Genomic DNA, 19,243 nt, shown 5'->3' with positions numbered 1-19,243 from the left:
CGTTATAATGTATCTGAGTACAAAAATAGTGTCTCCTTTTCATGCAGAGGACACATTGAATCCCTTGTTTCACCATTACCTATCTTATGAAAAAACTGCTCGTTCATATTTTTATGTTTTTTCCCCAACACTAAACAATATATTATATAAGGAAAATAGCACTACAAAATAAAATAAAATAAAAAAACACTAAAAATGACCTGACATGACACGCTTAGTGAATAAGACATAAGCTACCATTACAGACAAGTATATTGTTTTCACTTTTTTTCTTTTCCCTTGTACATGAATGTTTCTGGAACAAATGGATTTATTTATTTTGTTCTTGATAGGAAAACACACTTCTAAATTGTGAAATAGAATTGTCCTGCAACACGTTCAGATGCATCACAGGGGCTTCATTGATAACTATACCTTAAACTGAAGTGTAAAGGTGTTTTTAATGAAAGATCTTTATTAGCAGTCTTATTATACTTAATGGTCTCATGTTGGCCCACTAATTAATTTTGCATGTAAAAGTAAATAAGGCAGAGAATAGCATAAAACATATAATTAGCATTAATAATAACATAGCACAGGCTGGTATAAGATGGAACGTTTCATTGCTGAAAGCAGCTAAAATGACACTAGCTTTCATGGTGGTGTACTTGATTTGCATGAAAATAAATGGTTTGCATCCAATGCATAGCAGCAAAGCAGTGGGATGTCAAAGAATAATACATTTCTTTTCAAAGCCTCTGAATTGTCTCTTTATCTTTTGCTCGGGGATTTAAGTTACATACTTTCAGCTGTAGCTATATTAAGACCACAGTTTGGGAATGAAAAGTTTCTATTATATATGCAAACATGTTCCCTTTCTCATGAATAGGGCGATGTTTAACAGCAAAATCAGAGGGTAAAAACAAATCAAATAAAATACATATTTACAACATAAAATAATCATTTCATCTCAAAGCAATGCCCTTGGATCAAGTGTAAGGTTTCAGTCAGTGGACATAATTGAAAAACTAACCGTGGCCTCAGTTTAAACAATAAAATAAAAAACAAGTGCCATTATAGCATAAGATAAACTGAATCTTTTCCCACATGAATCAAGCACATTCTAAAGAGTTTATTCTGATTTTAAAAAATCAAGACACGTTTAAATTTGCAATGTTCCTTATGCAAGGAGAAATAATATGTCACCTTTACTTTAATTGATTCCAATGTCTTTTTTGTCATCAATCATCATGGAGAAGTGTTGTCCAGCACCCCTTTCTAAGCCTGTTTTTTCCATGGCTGTGATTGGTGGGCTGTTTCCAGTGCTAGCCTTGTCCGTGGCCACAGTAATGGCAGGAAGCTGGGGGACTCCTCCACTCTGAATGACGGATATTTCATTGTTCCTCATTGCTAAGCCATTAGTTATAGCTGCTGCATATCGGCTCCAGAAGTTTTGGTCCACATTCATGGCCCGTGCTGCTAAATCCTTCTGAAACGCTTCGCTGAATTTCAGGGCGTCACCGCCCAGAAGGGCAATTGGGTTTTCCACAGACAGACGTCTACCTCTACGGGCAGGAGTGTTATTCCACATATGGGTGCCCATGTGCACCTGTAGACAAACAGAAATGAAAAAGAAATCAATAACAAATATTTTTACGATATTTGCAGCATTTGTGTGTCTGTAGCTTTGAGCTGTAGGCTGATTACAAAAAATGACTCATGTTGCAACAACCACCATGTGTATTTTATTAATTAATTAATTAATACTTTTTTTTTTTTTTTTGATTGACAGGATGGTGAAGAATTGACAGTAAAGGGAGAGAGAGGGGGAATGTGAGTGGGCCTTGACCAAGGACGGGCTCATACCCGGGTCCACACATGCACAATAGGTTTTTACATGTTGGGAACATAACACAATTCAACAATGGTAAGCATTTTATGAAAATGATAAGAATAAAATAAAATAAAATAAAAGCAAATAATATGTTTAATTTAAAAATGTAAACATCATTTAAAAGTTCATATATAGTTTAAGCTACTCACTTGTTAAATAAAATACAATAATGATCACACATACCTTGAGATTACCCTTGGTTGTGAACGCTCGACCGCAGACAGAGCAGCCGAAGGGTTTTTCACCAGTGTGTGTGCGCTCGTGGATCTGCAAGGCACTGGCAGAAGAGAAGTTCTTCCCACATGCTCTGCAGTTGTGTTGCTTAGGGGTCCGTCTGGGAGGGGGTGGTCCAGTGAGTGAGGTGACGGCCGGTATCATCACCTCAGAGCGCGGGGTGGGAGACTGCAGGCCAAATGCAGGGAAAGGCCCCTCTTTTAGAATGTATGGTCTATTGCAAGCATTCATCTCCAGTTTCACTGCAGTCGGCAAATTTTCAGTATCCTGTTCTGTAGACCTTTGAGCATTTTCTGAAAATAAAAATAAACAATTAGTATAAAATCAGCAGTGTAATAAAACAAATAAATACCATAATGCTGTGTATTACGTGTTAAAGATGAAGTGTGTCATTTCTGGCCACAGAATGCCAAACAGAATTGCAGGTTTTTGTTCAAATTTTAATAATAATTAATCATTTATATAGATTAATATTTTTTACATTTCTTTTAGAAACCTCCAATGCATGAAAAAACAGACTAGTCCAGCTCCAAACTCACACCATTAGTTGTGTCAGGCATTGTGTAGCACCACAATGTTTACACATTTCAGGTAAACTGAATATGGCTTACTTACAGTTGTCTCTGCATATTTAGCTAGGATAGGAGATTAAAAAAAATATATGACACTTCAACTTTAAAGTAATTCAAATTATACAAAAAATACAACAGATTTTTGCTGCTTATTTAGTTTACTAAGAAAAATGTTTTGAACATTTTACCACAATGTAATTTCATTATTTTCAAATCACTTACATTTGTAAATTGGATTTTGTGTTAAGATTACATGAATAATTTTTGTTGGCATAACTGGACAGTGGAATTTTAATTCCCTGCATGCTTAGCATATGACTGCATTAGCAGAGTACATTTTAAAAATAAATGTTATTTTACGTGTTTCTGAGTAAAAGGAAATACTACTGATGTTTAATGTTCAGTTATGTTATAGATTTAGAAGAGTTTCTGTTGTTTTGTAATCTTTGTGTGGTTGCTGTTGTTCTAAAGAGTGGAGCTTGTGTTTAGGCTGTGGGCTACATGATGACTACAGTGTGTGTGTTGCTTCGCTCAGAAAGAATAACTGCTAACGCCAGTACTGAGACTAGGTTCATCTTACTCGTTCATCCCATACATTTCATATAATAATAATAAATGATGTTATATTTAGTATGCTACTATCTAACACAAGGACATACATTTAGGTTTGTTCGAAAAAACATTACTTGTTTTAAATTTCATGTTCTAGTCTTCTAAAAACCTAAAATAACTTTTATCTAACTAAAATAAGCTTTTCTCAATTTAATTAGGTTCACTGAGCAATTTTTTAGTGTACAGTGTTTTACTGGTATCATATAGCAGTTTTAGCTTACCATGTTCCTTATTAAAAAACTGCATGTTGAAAGAGTTTTCTTTCTTGAATGTAGAGTTGATAGGCTGGATTCCTGTTTGATTAACAGTCACCTCGTTGACTCTATTTGCTGCAGGACAATCTGTTGTTTCAGATTTTACTATAGATGTTGCCTCTGGGACTTTAAAGGAGAGATTCAGAGAGACTAAGTGCTCATGTTGGCCCTCAGGTTGACTGTTGGGATAGGGTGAAATGTGAATAGAACTAGACGAATGTGGCATTAAACTAGTTTTTATGCTATGGTTCTCCATCTCACCAGTGGTGGTAGAGCCCAGAGCATGAAGATCGTTATCCATAGGTCCGCACCTGACCATCATTTTTCCATTTGATTGGCTGAGATTGACGGATGAGTCTTCCCCTACGCTTTGAGTTTCTGATACACTGGTTGGAAGCGAGGAGATAGGTGGTGGACTGTCTGAAAACGAGCTCAGGGTGTTTTCATTGTTCTCCACAACATCCCCTTCTTCTTCAAATGAAATATCATCAAGACAGTCATCATCATAAGTGCTCATGCTGTCAAAACTCTCCATATCTGTATCTTTCTCGTAGATGGTTTCTGCCAGAGGAGTGTTTGGAATCTGCCCACCCATGTGCATGCGTATGTGCTGCTGTAACACAACTGCATTCGTGAACTTTTTCTGACAGATCGGGCATGAATGTTGAATCCGAAGAGGAGGCTTTGCACGGTGGACACCAAAGTGTGTCTTTAAGTTACCCTTTGTGGTGAATGCTCGTCCACAAACCTTGCATTTAAATGGCCTCTCCCCTGTATGGATGCGGTAGTGCATCTTCAGCGCACTCTGACAGCTTAGCACGCGGTGACAGATAACACACTGATTGGGTTCCATCATCTTCTTATCGATGTTTTCCACAAGCTGTTGGAGCTTCGATGTCTCAGATGTTTGCATAGAGTCTTGGAGACCACAAAATGGGAACTTGGCCTTGAACTGATCCGAGATGAGTGGAGGAGAGGACGACTTATTATCAGCTGAAGGAGCATCAGTGGACTCAGTTACATTTACCTTAACAGGTTTTTCTGTAGACGTGGACTGCGGAAGCAGGATGTTGGGGTTGTTAGCGTTTCTAGTCATACTGTTTGATGGCAGGTGCACTTCTTCTGTGTTGAAGCTATGTGTGATCTCTCCTTCTCTGTTTGATTTAGGGGAGGTCGCAATGGTGGATATATCTGTCTCAGTGCCGGTGGGATTAGGCGACGACGGTGCAAGTTCACCTCTGGCTGGCGACGGCCTGTGTGGAGATCTTTCAGAGGGTGTGCTTGTAAATGAATCACTTAAGCTTTCAATAACTGGTACTGTGGGTGGCAACTGCAAACCCACTGAGGACGGCACTGTCGGAAGAACAGGCTTGCTATCTAACCAAGTAGGTCCTGCCTTCTCTGGAGGAAAAGACATCCCATAGGGGATCCCGGAACTGGTAGGGATATTGTCAAGATATTCTGGGACTGGGTACGGGTTCATCTGAACATGAGGGTACTTCTCCTTGTGCCTTTGGAAGTGGACTTTGAGGTTTCCCTTTGTCGAGAAACGGTTGCCACAAATGTTGCATTTGAAGGGCCTTTCGCCTGTGTGTGAGCGCAAATGGATCTGCAAGGCGCTGTCACTGCCGAACACTTTAGCGCAGAACCTACACTTGTGCTTAAAGAATGGATCCTCGGAACTGGGCTTGCTGTCAAACATTGAGACGCTGGGCAGTTTGCCCTTACGGTACTTCATCATTGCAGCAAGTGGGTCTAATGCACTGGCAGTGGCTGCAATACTGGCCAGCGGATTGGGAAATATGACTCCGTTGGGAGGGCTTTGAGGTAGTAATGGTAGGTTGGCAGAAGGGCTAAGGAGGCTACTCTGGCCAGCTGATAGTGGGCTGGGAGTGCTTATGGACTGGGTGTTGCTAACGCTAGAGTGCGATCCGCTACAGGTGGGCAAGAGCGGAGAAGCCCCGCTGTAGCTGAAGAGATGAGGGCTGGAACTTGTTATGGAAGCAGTGGCACTCTCCAGTGCTCTAGAGCTGATTTGTCCACTGCTTGGCTGGGAAGACAGCAACGGTGGCCTCGCAAGCATAGATGCTTGGGATACAGAAGCCTGCCCATTCACTGCAGAGGGCATGACCCCAGATAATGGAAGTACAGGGGGTGGAGCGATGCCCTGGAAATTGTAAGTATTAGAGTCAGAGGGCAGGCTTTTTGAGGCAGGATTAAGGGCGGCTTGCGTAGGCTGCCTATTCATTACAGCGACCTGGCTGCGGATCTGCTCAATGAGCTGTAATTGCTGAACCTGCTGCTGCTGCAGCGCCATCAACTGCTCCAGAATCATGGGTATCGCAGCTGAGTTCAGCTTGCCTGCAGACCCCGCACAGTGAATGCTCTGGGAAAACTGAGCAACGGCCACTCGGGTGCTGTGAAGAATCTCCAGGGTCACATTGGTGCTGGGCATGTCATAGTGATTGGTTATAGGTGGTGCAGGGGAAGAGGTGGTGTTTTCATTGTCAAGTGGTAGAGGGCTGAGGTTTGATGTTTTATGCTCGGGCAAACTTATATCCATTTGTTCATTCAGGTCGATGATGTGCATTTCCTCAGGCATCTCGTCGACTTTCTCAGCCAGCTCAGAGTTGAGCTCACTGACCTCCATTTCTGCTGAGTCACTGTGGGCACTCAAGAGGGACTCTGTCGGCGATCCTCGGGAAATGGCCTTCTCTTCATTCTCCTTTACTATCAGCACAGGGGGGTCTTCCGTGCACTTCTGCTGGTGCTCCAGCATTTCGGACCACTTGAAGAATTCAGCACAGCACCTCTCGCACATGTGCGTCTCTTCACCTCCGCTGAGGCTCTCCGTGCTGCTGTCCTCCTCATCGCCTCCCCTCAACAGAAGTACTGGCAAATAAAGACACAGAGAGAAAGCGTGTGAATAGAAATTTCTGAGATGATAGATTTTTCACAGCTATTCTTGGAGGAGTGAACAATATAGATAAACTAAATCAATTGTACCACTTTACCAATTACTGAAAGCCAGCCTCTTTGTGCTCATGCGCCAAAGACTCAGACGATAATTTTCCTTGCACAATCCATCAAATTATGCGACCTATCTATTGAATATACGGGAGCTTAATGAAATTCTATAGGGGATATTGATTTCCAATGTTTTTATACAATTCACAGCTGCACTGTCAGTTGAGGTCAAATTGAGTCTTTGATTGACTAATCTGCACTCTCCATTGCTATCAAACACTCTTATTTCCTGATGAATTTGAAGAACTAATTCCTCTCCACTTGACATTGTTGAGTGAAACAGTTATCTCTCACTGCTAAAGGTGTACAACCTTGACACAATTGTTTCATCTCTAAATGTGTAAAAAGCACAGTTAACTTCAAAATATTTTAAATCATGTCATATTTGATCATAAGAAAAGAAGAAACAATCTGAGTGTTTTCACTAGAAGTCAAAGCCTTTACAGTGTATGTATCTTTAAATAAATCTGTTCAGTGTCATTTTCTCATCGGATCAGTAAATTATATAACGACAAGAACATTATGAAATTTACAGCATATCATTATTGAACAAGAATACACAGCTTCAAAAAATATTAATTTCAAATCAAATTGTAATGATCATGGAAGCCAAAAAATGATTATTTGTCATAAAATAAACAAGCAGCATTTTATAAGATTTTTTGTTCTGATATTTGCATTTAGATTACAAATAAAAGACCTAGGTTACATCAACTTAAACTGTTATAGGTCGTTGGCTCACTGATGAGCGCTTAAGGGGTTGGGTTTGGGTAATTTATGCACTTGTCAGAATTTTTCAGAGGAAAATATACACAAATAGATTTACACATAATAAGCTTAGTGAGATGGCAAAATTTGTCCAAACTGAAAAAAAAGTAAGCCATAACTTCCTTATATTTTCTGTCTGTTTGTATTTGTGTGTGTGTGTGTGTGTCTGTCTGGGTGTGTGTGTGCATTTTCTTTTCTTTTTTCGTTTCTTTGCATTTAGATTACAAATAAAAGACCTAGGTTACATCAACTTAAACTGTTATAGGTCGTTGGCTCACTGATGAGCGCTTAAGGGGTTGGGTTTGGGTAATTTATGCACTTGTCAGAATTTTTCAGAGGAAAATATACACAAATAGATTTACACATAATAAGCTTAGTGAGATGGCAAAATTTATGAGTCCAAACAGAAAAAAAAGTAAGCCATAACTTCCTTATATTTTCTGTCTGTTTGTATTTGTGTGTGTGTGTGTGTGTGTGTCTGTGTCTGGGTGTGTGTGTGCATTTTCTTTTCTTTTTTCGTTTCTTTCTTTTCTTCTCTTTCCTTTTTTTATTAATCTTTTTATCGTATTTTATTGTAATATAAAATGCCATGGAAGATGTATTCACTGTATGTTTCTTTATCACACCTTTTATCGCCTTAATGTAGCCACACTGAATATGTTTATGAATAAGAATATTGTTGGATAAAAATTTCAGAAAAAGTCACAGTGAGAAAGAGAATTGAGTGAAGAGAGGATAACAGAATATCTGAAATAATTTTGTAGTCAGGTGTTGTTCTGTTTCTTCTCAGTTTTTGTGAGCCTTCCTCATAGTAGTTACAATGTGGGTAATTTGCTCGTCTAATTCCAGTAACTGTGTGGGTGGTCTGAAAACCCTTAACACCGAAAGGTGAGAGCTAACTGAAACTGATCTAGTGAGGCAACCATTTAACTTAAGGCAGTGCTGCAAATCTTAAAATGTTCACAGATTAGTTCATATAGATATAAGCATTTACTAAATAGCCTAAATAGAATTACAAAAAATTCCTTTGGCGTCCCCAGTGAAAAGACGGACAAAACTGTGTTCACGAGACAGATATACAAATTCTTAAATCAAAAAAGACATTCTGTGGGGCCCTGTAGCATAAGCCACTACAAAGATTAAAAAACTTGTGAGATTCCTAGGGTGCTCAGCTGGTAACCATGGTTTTGGTAGCTAGCTGGATTATTTCGACATGAGACAGACAAAGGTTACAACGTAAGAGTCTTAGAATAAATTTCTCAGGCCCCAAAAGAAGAAAGCTAAAATGCTATTAGACAATCGTTACTGTAGAGGCCTGATGAATGGCATTTGAAGGCGAACTGAAAGATGTACAAGGGCAAACACAAAAGTCAAAATGATTGTGTTGACGTCGACAAAATGAGAGAAAACAATCAGCTAAGTACATATTGCATACATGGATAAACCTGTGAAGTCAAATTATTATTATTATTATTTTTAATTAATTTAAAATAGAAGCATAATTTGTCATTAATTCAATTAGAAAACAATATGCCAATTAATCTTTTAACAGATAAAAATTACAGATGGTGTTGGCTCCCTAAGTTACTTTAGTTTGTTAGTATATTTTCTTAAATGTATTGAAATACACAGTGTGTTTGAGCTTTATCTTAAATTTCTGCACTTATTGGACATTAATTTTAGTACATTTCAGAATACTTGAGCAGATGTTTTATAAAAAAAAAAAAAAAGAAATTTGTTCAGAGGTAAAAAAAAAAAACTGTTGACTAAAGCAGTCATTTTATTTGACTAAATGTATATATATATATAAAAAAAATAAATAAAAAAAAAGCTAAACCACAGTTTATACTTTATGAAAACGTTCAAGATTTAAAAATGATTAATTATTTCTACTTCAATATTGTTGCAGCAGGTTTTCATTTGAATCATTTAATTACTCTTCTAAGGGATCAGGCCTGATTATAATGAATTCATCTGATTTAAAATGATCTGAAGAACAATAAACGTCTTTCACTGTCTGTTTTCAAACCATACTCTGATTCTCTTCTTTTAGGTCGATCTTTGTGTTGCAGTAAATACTTTAACGCGATTTAAATGAAGACACAACTTCGACACCAACCCAAGTGTGAGGATTTTTCATGTGGGCACGTAAGTAACTTCATTACCATGACAAAAGGAATTATTCTCACGCAAACAGACGAATGTTAAAGGTTTTGTTTGGGTCTTGCAATGGGACACTTTTGTAGGTTTTGCAGTGCTTTATTTTGGTGCTTTATCAAAAGCACGAATAGATGCACAGCTCTAATCTAGCGTTACTGATTATAGCCTAATTAATTCATTTTAAATCATGTTAGCTAAATAATTTTTTTTTTTTGAAAAACAGTTTAACCTATATGAAACACAAAACTAAATAAATATGGCCTATAGGCCTACGTGTACAGTTCCTAATTAAGCAAATTAAATCGCTGAGAACATTGTATGCCCTTAAATTCTAAATTACTTTAATGAATTTAACAGAAATTCTTAGCAAAGAGCTAGAATAGCCTACTGAAAAGACATTAGAAATTACGGCTTCATTATTTAGAAAAAAAAGGTGTTCGGCATTTTTGTCAGATGACACATAATGAACGTTTGACACGAAATTTCCAAAAGCTCGTATTTGTATGTTTCATGTAGCCTACTAGGAATATAAACGTACTTTACGCGTGTTTTATGATGCACTCTTAAAAATGAAGGTTCGAATAGAATTTTACAATCATCTCATAAGGAAATCATGTAACTTTTTATTTGATTCTTTAGAGAACATCTATATACCGGTGCTTTAAAGAACATAGAACCCTAACATTAAGAACTTTTTCATCTCCAAAGAACCATATAACTTACAGTTAAAATGGCTCTCTGTTGAACGTAAGAACCATCGAAGAACCTTTATTTTTTTTAAGGGTGTAAAACTTTGTCTTGAGTTCCATCTAGTCTACTTGAACTAAACACAGCATGGTATAAACTTACATATGCTTACTAAATCAAGTTCTTTTTACTCTAAGATTATTTCTATGTTCAAAGTGTCCGTTCTATGCCATGCATCCTACAGCGTGTTTTCATCACCACTCGAAAAGAACCATAAAACATCGCAAAATTCTGACAAAAGAAACTTGTATCTAAATAGCCAAATAAAAGACTCGTATTTCAATTCACATACCGTTATCCGGACTTTTGTCCGACTGTGTTCCTTCTTCGTCCGATCTGAGATGCTGAGGTTTCGCTTGCTTTCTTCGGGACATGTCTCTGCGCTTCGCGTCGGCGCTCCGATCTGCAGAAACATCGGACGCAGGCAGTCCCGTACAGTCCCGGGGTCAGTGAATAAGAGATATTAGATGTTGTGACCGTTGTGCAGATTGCGCATGTCGGCGTTATAATGATAGAGGGTCATGTATTACGTTGCGCTGCATGAGGGATTGGCCACGCGCCAGTAGACACTCTCTCTGGATATGGAAATGAGGGATGGACTGAGTAATTAGCCCGTTTCACTTCTTCACTTTCCCCCTTTTTGCTCTCTGTTCACGTAGGACCACAAACTGGACGCAAACAAGTGCGTCTACAGCTCTGGTGGCACTTCACATGGCGTAAAGTCCATTCGTAGTTTGTTAAACATCACCGTAAGTACGGAAAACCAGTCTTGTCACGCTCACACGCCTTCTTTTCAAATAAATGACAGCGTGAGTTACATTCAAGCACCTTTAAAACAGGCTCTTTCGACGTGTATTGATTCAAGTTTAAGCATAGCTTTCCATCAAATAAGTTTAATTTTTATATCTATGCAAGAAAAGTTTGTTCTGACAGGCGAATATCTAGCTACCTATTATAAAAGCAGTTGCCTCGGTAAATAGTTGGCTGTTATTTGAATGGTTCGGTTAGTCTAATTAAAGCTTAAACCCCCAGAGGAAGTCAAAATAAAATGTTGACTCTTTTTAACGGTAGATATTCTTTAAAACAATGGTTCAATAACCACAAAAGTTAGATTGCAAGTTAGTACACTAAATAGACACCAGCAAACAGTCGCGTTCGCCTGAGGAGGTCACCATAGCAACAGTAGGCTGCTAGAACGCTTTCCGTTAGGATCTGTATGGGACGGTACGTCGACAAAACATAAGTACTGCATTTACATAGTACATAATTTATGGCTTTCTATACATTTACATACCACAAGTATATCACAAAAAGTGTTTTAAAAGTTTTCAGGTTTTAAATTTTGTATTACGGGGGGGAAAAAAACAATTCAGTTTCGTGAGAGGAACCTGCACAGAACGCGCGCTCGAAATCGTAGAGTTACATGAGAAACGTCAAGAACGCAGTCGAATGATTCGCACACTGTTTAGGAGTATGTTGGCAGCAAACACCGTTCGTTCTGTTCTCGGACGGTCCATCTGCTCTTCGCTCTTGCCGAGGACGCATCCTCCATAGTTCATCCAATTCAAAACTATGCGTGTTACTGCGGAATCCAGAGTCCCAAAAGGTGCATGTCTTCGTGTAGGAGCTGAACTGAAACGGGCGTTCGTCGATTTTCTGCTGCAAATGTGCGTGTAAACCCCAGCAGAAGTCCTGGAGAGATGCAGGAGGGCTGTTCTGTGTAAGCTTATTGCATTAGGCGACCACTAGGTTATCACAGAACGATGGACCCCTGTTCAACCTGCTCTTTTTTTCTGTTTACTTTTTGCCTAACTTCACATCTGTTACAAAACCGACTTCATAAGGATAAAAAAAATAAGATATGACACTTATTTTGTGATCTGCAGTGTGGTGCCATATAAACCTAACAGTAAACTTCAGTTATGTGTCTATCATGATAGCTGCTCTCAAGGGATGAGACGACATTCACATCTGACCAGTATCGCTGGTGTATAGCGGCCAAAGGGCTCTAAATCAGCGATACATCATTTCCATTACAACACAAGTAGAACAATATATAAGCCTATTGATCGGCGTCTCTGTTACTCTTCTGGTGTAGAGAGATAAGCGCAATATAATTTCGTTTGACCTATCTGTATGGCCAAGTGATGGATTGCCAGGGTAACCGAGGGCTTTTATCACAAAACTCTCCCAATGATGTACTATTGATTGTCCTTAACTAGCTTTTCTGGCAAAAATCAAAAGTCCCTTCCTCGCCATCCTCTTCATTATCAATAAAATTACAAAGTGGTGGGAATTGTCAAAATCCACCCCCAAGGGAAGTCTTTAAAACGGCTGCTGTTATCCCGGCTTTTCTGTTATCCATGCCATGTAGGATTAGGAACAGGCTTTTCAAAATGAAACAAAATGATCAGATGAAGAAGAGCGCCTAGAAGGACAAAATATTTAAAATTCTGCATATGAAACCCTTAATGTTTGTACCTACAGGGAATTTTTGCCTGTGCGGTTGTTAATTGTGTTTTTGTTTTATTTTTTATGCTGTTTTTCTTCACATTCCCCATCTGCTTTCATAAATATGCGACAAGGCAGATTTAAATGAACTAATCATCAAAGATACCGCTTTTTCTACTCTATATCACCATCTCACCTGGTAATCACAGATTATAGCTTCACAAAAATGCGTATGATGACCATTTTCGCTTTTCATTTAAAATAATCGCCACAGTTGGTGCAGAAAAACAGTGTTTCAGTTCAAGCGTGCAATTCAAGAGTTGTTTTCCGCTGGAAAAAGAAAGAATTCTCTCCAAGTCTGTGTTTGTTGAGATTTATCATTTTCTGTCCATTAAAACAAAATCATGTTTAGAATCTTTTCATGGTCCATGCAATTTCTCTGTTCCTTTTAGCCTCGAATGCAGCTTTTAACCAAGAACATATCCCACAGCTAAAAAACATCTTTCCCTACTCTAAACACGATGAAGAGGGCTTGACTCCGAGTATAAAGCACATCATCACAGATAGATCAACAAATGAAGTGTCAGGCCGAAACTACATGAAGAACAAACAAAGCAGAGACAGGCCAGTGAGATGGACAGATGTGAGATAGCACTGTTCTATGTGCCGAGGGCCTCTGGAAATTTCTGATTGGTTTAATTTACCACATCTAACGCGGCTGCTTCTCAAGTCCGCGACTTTTATCTAATGCTGTGAACCTGTATTGATTTCTCTTCTCTATCTTTAATGCAGGACTGGAGCAAAGAGAGCAAAAAAAGCGCTTGCTAAATGGAGGACTACTTTGAGATGGCTGCTATTCTCCGGCTTATTGCCTCCTGTCGGCCATGGTTTCACATGAGGTCCGGGGTGTCAGGTCCGCTTCCACCAATAAAGGCTGTGATTGACACTAGCGGGAGAGACTTGAGCTGGGAAAAGAAACTGAATCTCAATGTATGAGGGGTGAGTGAGGGTCTATTGTGAGGCCAGTTGGACCTGATACATCTAAGGCGAAATAAACGTTTTAAGCCGTGAGATACGGGTCCCTCGGCGGTACCGTGGTACAGTCTTGTATCCGACTGTCTGAAAAAACACCGTTGTACTTTTACTGTATGTACGCAAGCAAAGCAGTACGGAGATCAGTATTTGCACTGCTTTTTGCCGTGTGCCTTGATACGCAACCGCATGTAGTGATTTCACCCCCGTACTTACAGTCATTTACAAACACTTCTGCAAAAGCGCTTCACTGAATACGCACACAAAGTTTTTGCTTTGTAAACAACCTTGCAAAGAAGATGTTTCAGTTCTGTTAACCCAAGTCGTCATGACAACAGACTATTTTTATGAAAGACAGCAAATTTTAGGCACAAACAGGATATTATGTATTCTATGTTCTCGAGGGAATAACGAGCAAAAACAAGAGTAAAGCTAGTAAAAACAGTAGTTAATTACTGGCTGTGAGTGTGTGCAGTCTGAGATGGCAGAGGGAAGACTTCAGGCGCAAAGTAATTTACTTACATTTATGACCTGAAAAAGAACAGACCCTGCTATTAGCATTTATTGGCATGCTATAGAGGAAAAGCATGTAACAAATGAGTTTAATCTCCATCAGCTCGGATTCTCTGAACGCTTCACAGGAAGTATCTTCTGACATAGGATGCGTAATCTAATCCGAAGGTAAAACTAATGTTAGATGTGTAGAGTCTAGGGATTTAGAAATATGCTATTGAAATTACAGGACGTATTTTATTCAAATATAATATCTGTGCGTTGGTCGGTAGATCGGTGTTTAATAATGCAGTCTATTGGTCCTTAGGGGAACATATTAGAAAAGTGAAATACTGCATATGTCTTATGAAGTTAGTTATAAAGTGTCTTTGCAACACATATTAAATGTATATGAGTCAGTGACAAATAAGAATGTCTGAGATGATGAAGCTGAGAAATCTAGTTTAACATACATGTGGCAAGTTAATAGAAATGTACTTTTTATTATTATTATTATGATGTAACCACCATCTAAAAAGTAATTAAATAAAATATATTCACAGTATAACTTGAATACACATTCACATTTTGCAAAAAATAAAAAAATAAGTTAATTGTTTTACATATATGATGTTTTTTTTATTTTTTATTAGGGCATAGAGGAGTCCTTTCTGGGATACAATTTACTAGTTTGTTGTTTTCTTGTCACATGACAACAAAATGGCTTCCTGCATGTTGGTTACACCACAATGACTGATTTGGCAGACAGAAATGTTTCAGCTATATTACTTTAAAAACAAAAATGCTTCACTGCTTATTTTTATTTAAATAATAATACAAATAATGTTAATAATTTAACATAAGTCTTTATGTCAAAGTTTTTTTTAATTTTAGACTTTTTCTTTTAAAATTTAATTTGGCACTACCAAGACTCTTTTTTTTAATGACATTTAAATCAGGAAATTGAAAACATATTGATAATCATAGAAGATGTAATTCATATTAATATATTGATGTATGTGTCACTTTTTAAATATTTTCTTAGATCCAGATGAAAATTAGTATCAATGACTCGTGTATAATTGGCTATAATACCAATAAATGAAATAAAATAAATAAATGTGGAAATTATAAATTTTAGCAAAAATATGGTTATGTAAATTGCTTTTTTTTTTGTGGAAGTTTGGATGTATTCTATAATGAAATAGACACTGTGTATCTGTAAGTCAGACCTCACTGACAGCTCAATAAAGGAGCATATGGGGGGACATCTAACCTTCCATGTCCAAAATTACTCTCTCAGTTGGAGGCTGGGGACAAGATAACGATTAGGAAGCTGTTTCCCTGAACATGCTGAGAGAGATGCAAAACCAGGTTAGCATGATCATCCGTCATCTAGTGGCTTTGACTTAAGCCTGTTGCCATTGAGTAGTCCTCTGAATGCATAAACTAAAGGTTAGCGCAAAGGTGCCCAGGGCCATGATTGTTGCTGTCTTGACAAAGTAAAAGAAATTAATGGCACAATCTCTTGCGTGCCACTGGCCTTAGATCACAGATGCTTGTGACATTTACAGTTAACGATTGTAAAGAGCTGTCAGAAGTAAACAGACAGTGACTAGCGGACGTGTGTGCCTGGTTTATGAGTCACCTCTTATGTGAGTCTCCCAGCATTCTGCTGTAAAACCCCAGACAAAAGTTCAGTAAACCAAGAGCAACAGAAGCAGAAAGGCAAAGTCTAACTTTAATTTAATGGCAGAATGAATAACAAAAGTCATACTGACCTGGACAGTACAGTATATCTAAAAAAAAGATCTGCCTGATTGCTGTAATGAGGTCTAAACTGGTTAGTAAACAACTTCTTTTTTTTTTTTTTGGTTTGTATACATATGAAAATAATAATCATCTGTGATATTTTATCACTATGAGCTGAACTTCCTGTGAATTTGCTTGTTCGTAACAAACCGTGGCACCTCTATGTCGCCATAAGCATCTGTGTGTACACTGAAATGAAAAGAAAAAACAAGTCTTTGCTCGATTTTTATGTGAGTGTTGACTGAAGAGTGGGCTCCATCTGTGTAAACTCTCTGAAATAGTGACTTCCTCTCCACGTCTTAAACAGACGCTTGAGGCAAACCGCAGAGAAGTCACCATACATGTCCCTGATGGAAGAAGACCTGAGATCACCTCATTATGGCCTATAATATGTTCTCCCTTTGGATGCTTTTGGAATACTTTCAATGTAAGGAATGCATCTTACATATATCTCACTTTGAGATCTGAGGGTTTATGATCTCACGGCTTTGTTTAAAAGTAGATAAAATAGCTTTAAATCAGTTGTTGTTATAGGTCACTCAGGGCACTTCCTGTTTTCCTCTGTTAAAACTATCTCTGCGCACCATTATGTGTGGAAGTGGAGGCACAGCTTTCTCTGAATGTGCTGAATGAGACTATAGCTTATATAGTGGCTATATATATAGTGACCTCAGAAATTATTTTCCAAATACATATCACACATTTGGACTAATTTGGGCATGTGAACTAATTTTGCCGAAAAATGTCCATTATGTCCAGCAGAGGTGATCTAGAGACTGCAAAACAAAAGAACGAGATCATTTCAGGTCCTCTTTAGATTTGTGGTTTACAATGTGATGATAAAATTGTATTATTTAAATGCCATAATAATATAAGATTATGCAATGGCCTAAAAAGTGTTTGAACTTAAACTAGAACTAAAAATATGTTAATGCCTTTGAACTACAACAAAATATATGAAGTGCCATTTTCAACAACAACAACAAAAAAAGAAGTTTTAAAGCAGTCAATTTTTATTTATAAAACAATAAATATACAGTATTGTTAATGATAACATATATTTTCTAATATAAATTGCCTAGTAGTATCATATATTTTTTTATGCTGAGCTACACCTGAGGTAACTCTTTGTGAACTTGAGAGGAACTGACTTCATACATCCACTAAAAATGATCTTGAGACCAGTTATTTAAAAGTCATTGCAGAACTTGCATAGAAAAGTGAAGTTAGTTCTGAGAAAATGTCTGGCATCGTTTCTTGCTACTTGGTTTGATAATTTGTATCTAATTCCATCAAGTGTCCGAATAAATTTTTTGTAGCTGGCTCCAAATTAAGATGTTTTTTTCAGTAACAATTAAAATAAAACTATTACTTAAGTGAATAAGCAGAATAACCAGACAGTATAAAGTACGTAGACACAGTCAGTCAACAGTGTAGTGTTTTTGTCTGGTCCGACATTGAATTGGTGAAGCTCAGTCATATCAACTAATTCTCATGGCACAGAGAAGGCACATATCTCACTGCACCGTTAACACAGAACAAGGTCAGCATCATTCACTGCTATTTTCCCGAAGGGTGAAAAACATAAAGTCCCATATGTGAGACATGGTCAGGGAACTTAAACAAACAAATGAAAGCAGGCGGTGGTGTATAGATGACAGGCCGTAATCCACACATCTTGGAAGAACATTCTTAAAATAGAAAAAATTGAAGTGAAGGCTACTACTGTGGTAACCTGAAATTTCTGGTTAGGGATCGACTTCCTCCCCTCACATCCTTATGTGACTCATTAAGAAAGCTGAGAGAATGACTGATTCGAGATTAGATCTGAAAACAGCAGCACTTACAAGCTTCAGGAGCAAATGTCAGGACGATGAATAAGAACAATGAAGCTCGGTGCGATAAGATTTACAGATGTTTTTATGAGGCTGTCCCTCTTCGTATATTCCCGTGTTTTTTCTCGCACGCTCTCTCTCCCTCAAAAGAAAATCTGCGCTACGTGTTCAAGCCTTTTTTCCTGGGAGCAGCTCTTTAATCGTTGCCTTGGCTTTGACTTCCTAACGGTTGTAAACAAATGCAATTTTGCATTTCCTGTAGTCTAGACACAACAAAAGAAGCGTTGGCAAGCCAAGTCCCAACACATGCTGTTTGCATAGCAGCTAACGGACTCCGACAAAACTTTTGAGGAAGAAACGATGTGAATGCAGGGTGTTGATAGCATAAAACGATATTTGGCAGGTCTTTCCAAAATAAAATTGGTGCGCTTGGATACAGTTTTTCAGCTAGGCTTCAGTTTAAGGCACAACTTCATACATTTTATGCCAGAATAAAATTATCCCCGATACCGTACGTCGTTTTGTAGTAAATGCTTCCGTTCGCTTAATATAAAAATAGCATTCATTTATCCGATTCTTTTATCCGAAGTGCCTCACAAATAAGGAACAATAGTTATTTTAATTGTTTCCCTGCAAACAAGAAAAAGTGTTTGCCCGTTTCTACGCTCAAAAACTACAAACAGGTCTCTTGGGTGAAAAATATAACCCTGGGAAAGCTTAGTCTAATATCTGTACTTTTTGTCTGCGTTCTACAGAAAATCCAAAAAAAAAAAAAACCATCTCAGCATTGGAGGACAAAGGCATGCTCCGGCCATACATCTGTGAGTTTTGAAACAAAGCTTTGTTTGTATGCTTCAGTCACTTGTGCTCATGAAAGCAGACACTTACTTGAAAAACTTTCCTTTTTTTCCAGGGAAACACTCTAAACCAACATCCTGGTATAAATTTGCAAAACGCAATACAGGCCGGATTGTGCGCGGGACGGACACGGGGCGCATACAAATGGCCCCCCGTCTAAAGTACCCCTGTTTCTCTTCGGCCTCAGAAGGTAATGTACAATAAATCAACAAAAGAGCATTAATGCCTCCGTTGAGTATAGGAGAGGCTTCTGTTATTGTACCTTTTTTTTTAAGTATTTAATTGGAAGGGTCCCTTGAAACGTTACACGGCTCCTTCAGATGACTTTTCCCCAAATCTAAGAAAAGATTGATAAGAATTTCTTTCCTCCCTCTCTTAAATCTCTTCAGCTTTTTTTCCATCCCTCTCTCCCTTTCAGGAGAGCCTGCGTTTTTTACCGAAGGGAGAATAAAGTTTCAAGTGCATGGCATTTGAAGGTAAGGGAGTGAAATCGGAGGCTGGTCGTTGGGGATAAGG

General features: G+C 38.1%; 1 protein-coding gene across 1 annotated transcript; it reads right to left on the bottom strand.

Annotated features, from left to right (window-relative positions):
* Positions 1–371: 371 nt before the first annotated feature.
* On the bottom strand, positions 372–10,782 carry sall3b (spalt-like transcription factor 3b). The gene is made up of 4 exons (XM_016563627.1): positions 10,540–10,782; positions 3,513–6,437; positions 2,057–2,400; positions 372–1,588 (listed from the first exon to the last, which is right to left on the bottom strand). The coding sequence occupies exons 1-4, from the start codon at positions 10,619–10,621 to the stop codon at positions 1,193–1,195; spliced, it is 3,747 nt and encodes a 1,248-aa protein (XP_016419113.1). The 5' UTR covers positions 10,622–10,782; the 3' UTR covers positions 372–1,192.
* Positions 10,783–19,243: the final 8,461 nt, after the last annotated feature.

The sequence above is a fragment of the Sinocyclocheilus rhinocerous genome, unplaced genomic scaffold, assembly GCF_001515625.1.
Source record: "Sinocyclocheilus rhinocerous isolate Xijiao unplaced genomic scaffold, SAMN03320098_v1.1 scaffold499, whole genome shotgun sequence".
Classification (NCBI taxonomy): domain Eukaryota; kingdom Metazoa; phylum Chordata; class Actinopteri; order Cypriniformes; family Cyprinidae; genus Sinocyclocheilus; species Sinocyclocheilus rhinocerous.
The sequence above is the reverse complement of the archived record's forward strand: the minus strand, read 5'-3'. Positions and strand labels throughout refer to the sequence as shown.

What these genes read in the sequence shown, in the direction of transcription:
- sall3b (XM_016563627.1), bottom strand. Translation starts at nt 10,621, where the DNA reads ATGTCCCGAAGAAAGCAAGCGAAACCTCAGCATCTCAGATCGGACGAA. An exon ending in GGACAAAAGTCCGGATAACG is followed by an intron (nt 6,438 to 10,539) that starts GTATGTGAATTG and finishes TTTATTTGCCAG; the next exon opens with TACTTCTGTTGAGGGGAGGC. An exon ending in CAACCAAGGGTAATCTCAAG is followed by an intron (nt 1,589 to 2,056) that starts GTATGTGTGATC and finishes GTTTGTCTACAG; the next exon opens with GTGCACATGGGCACCCATAT.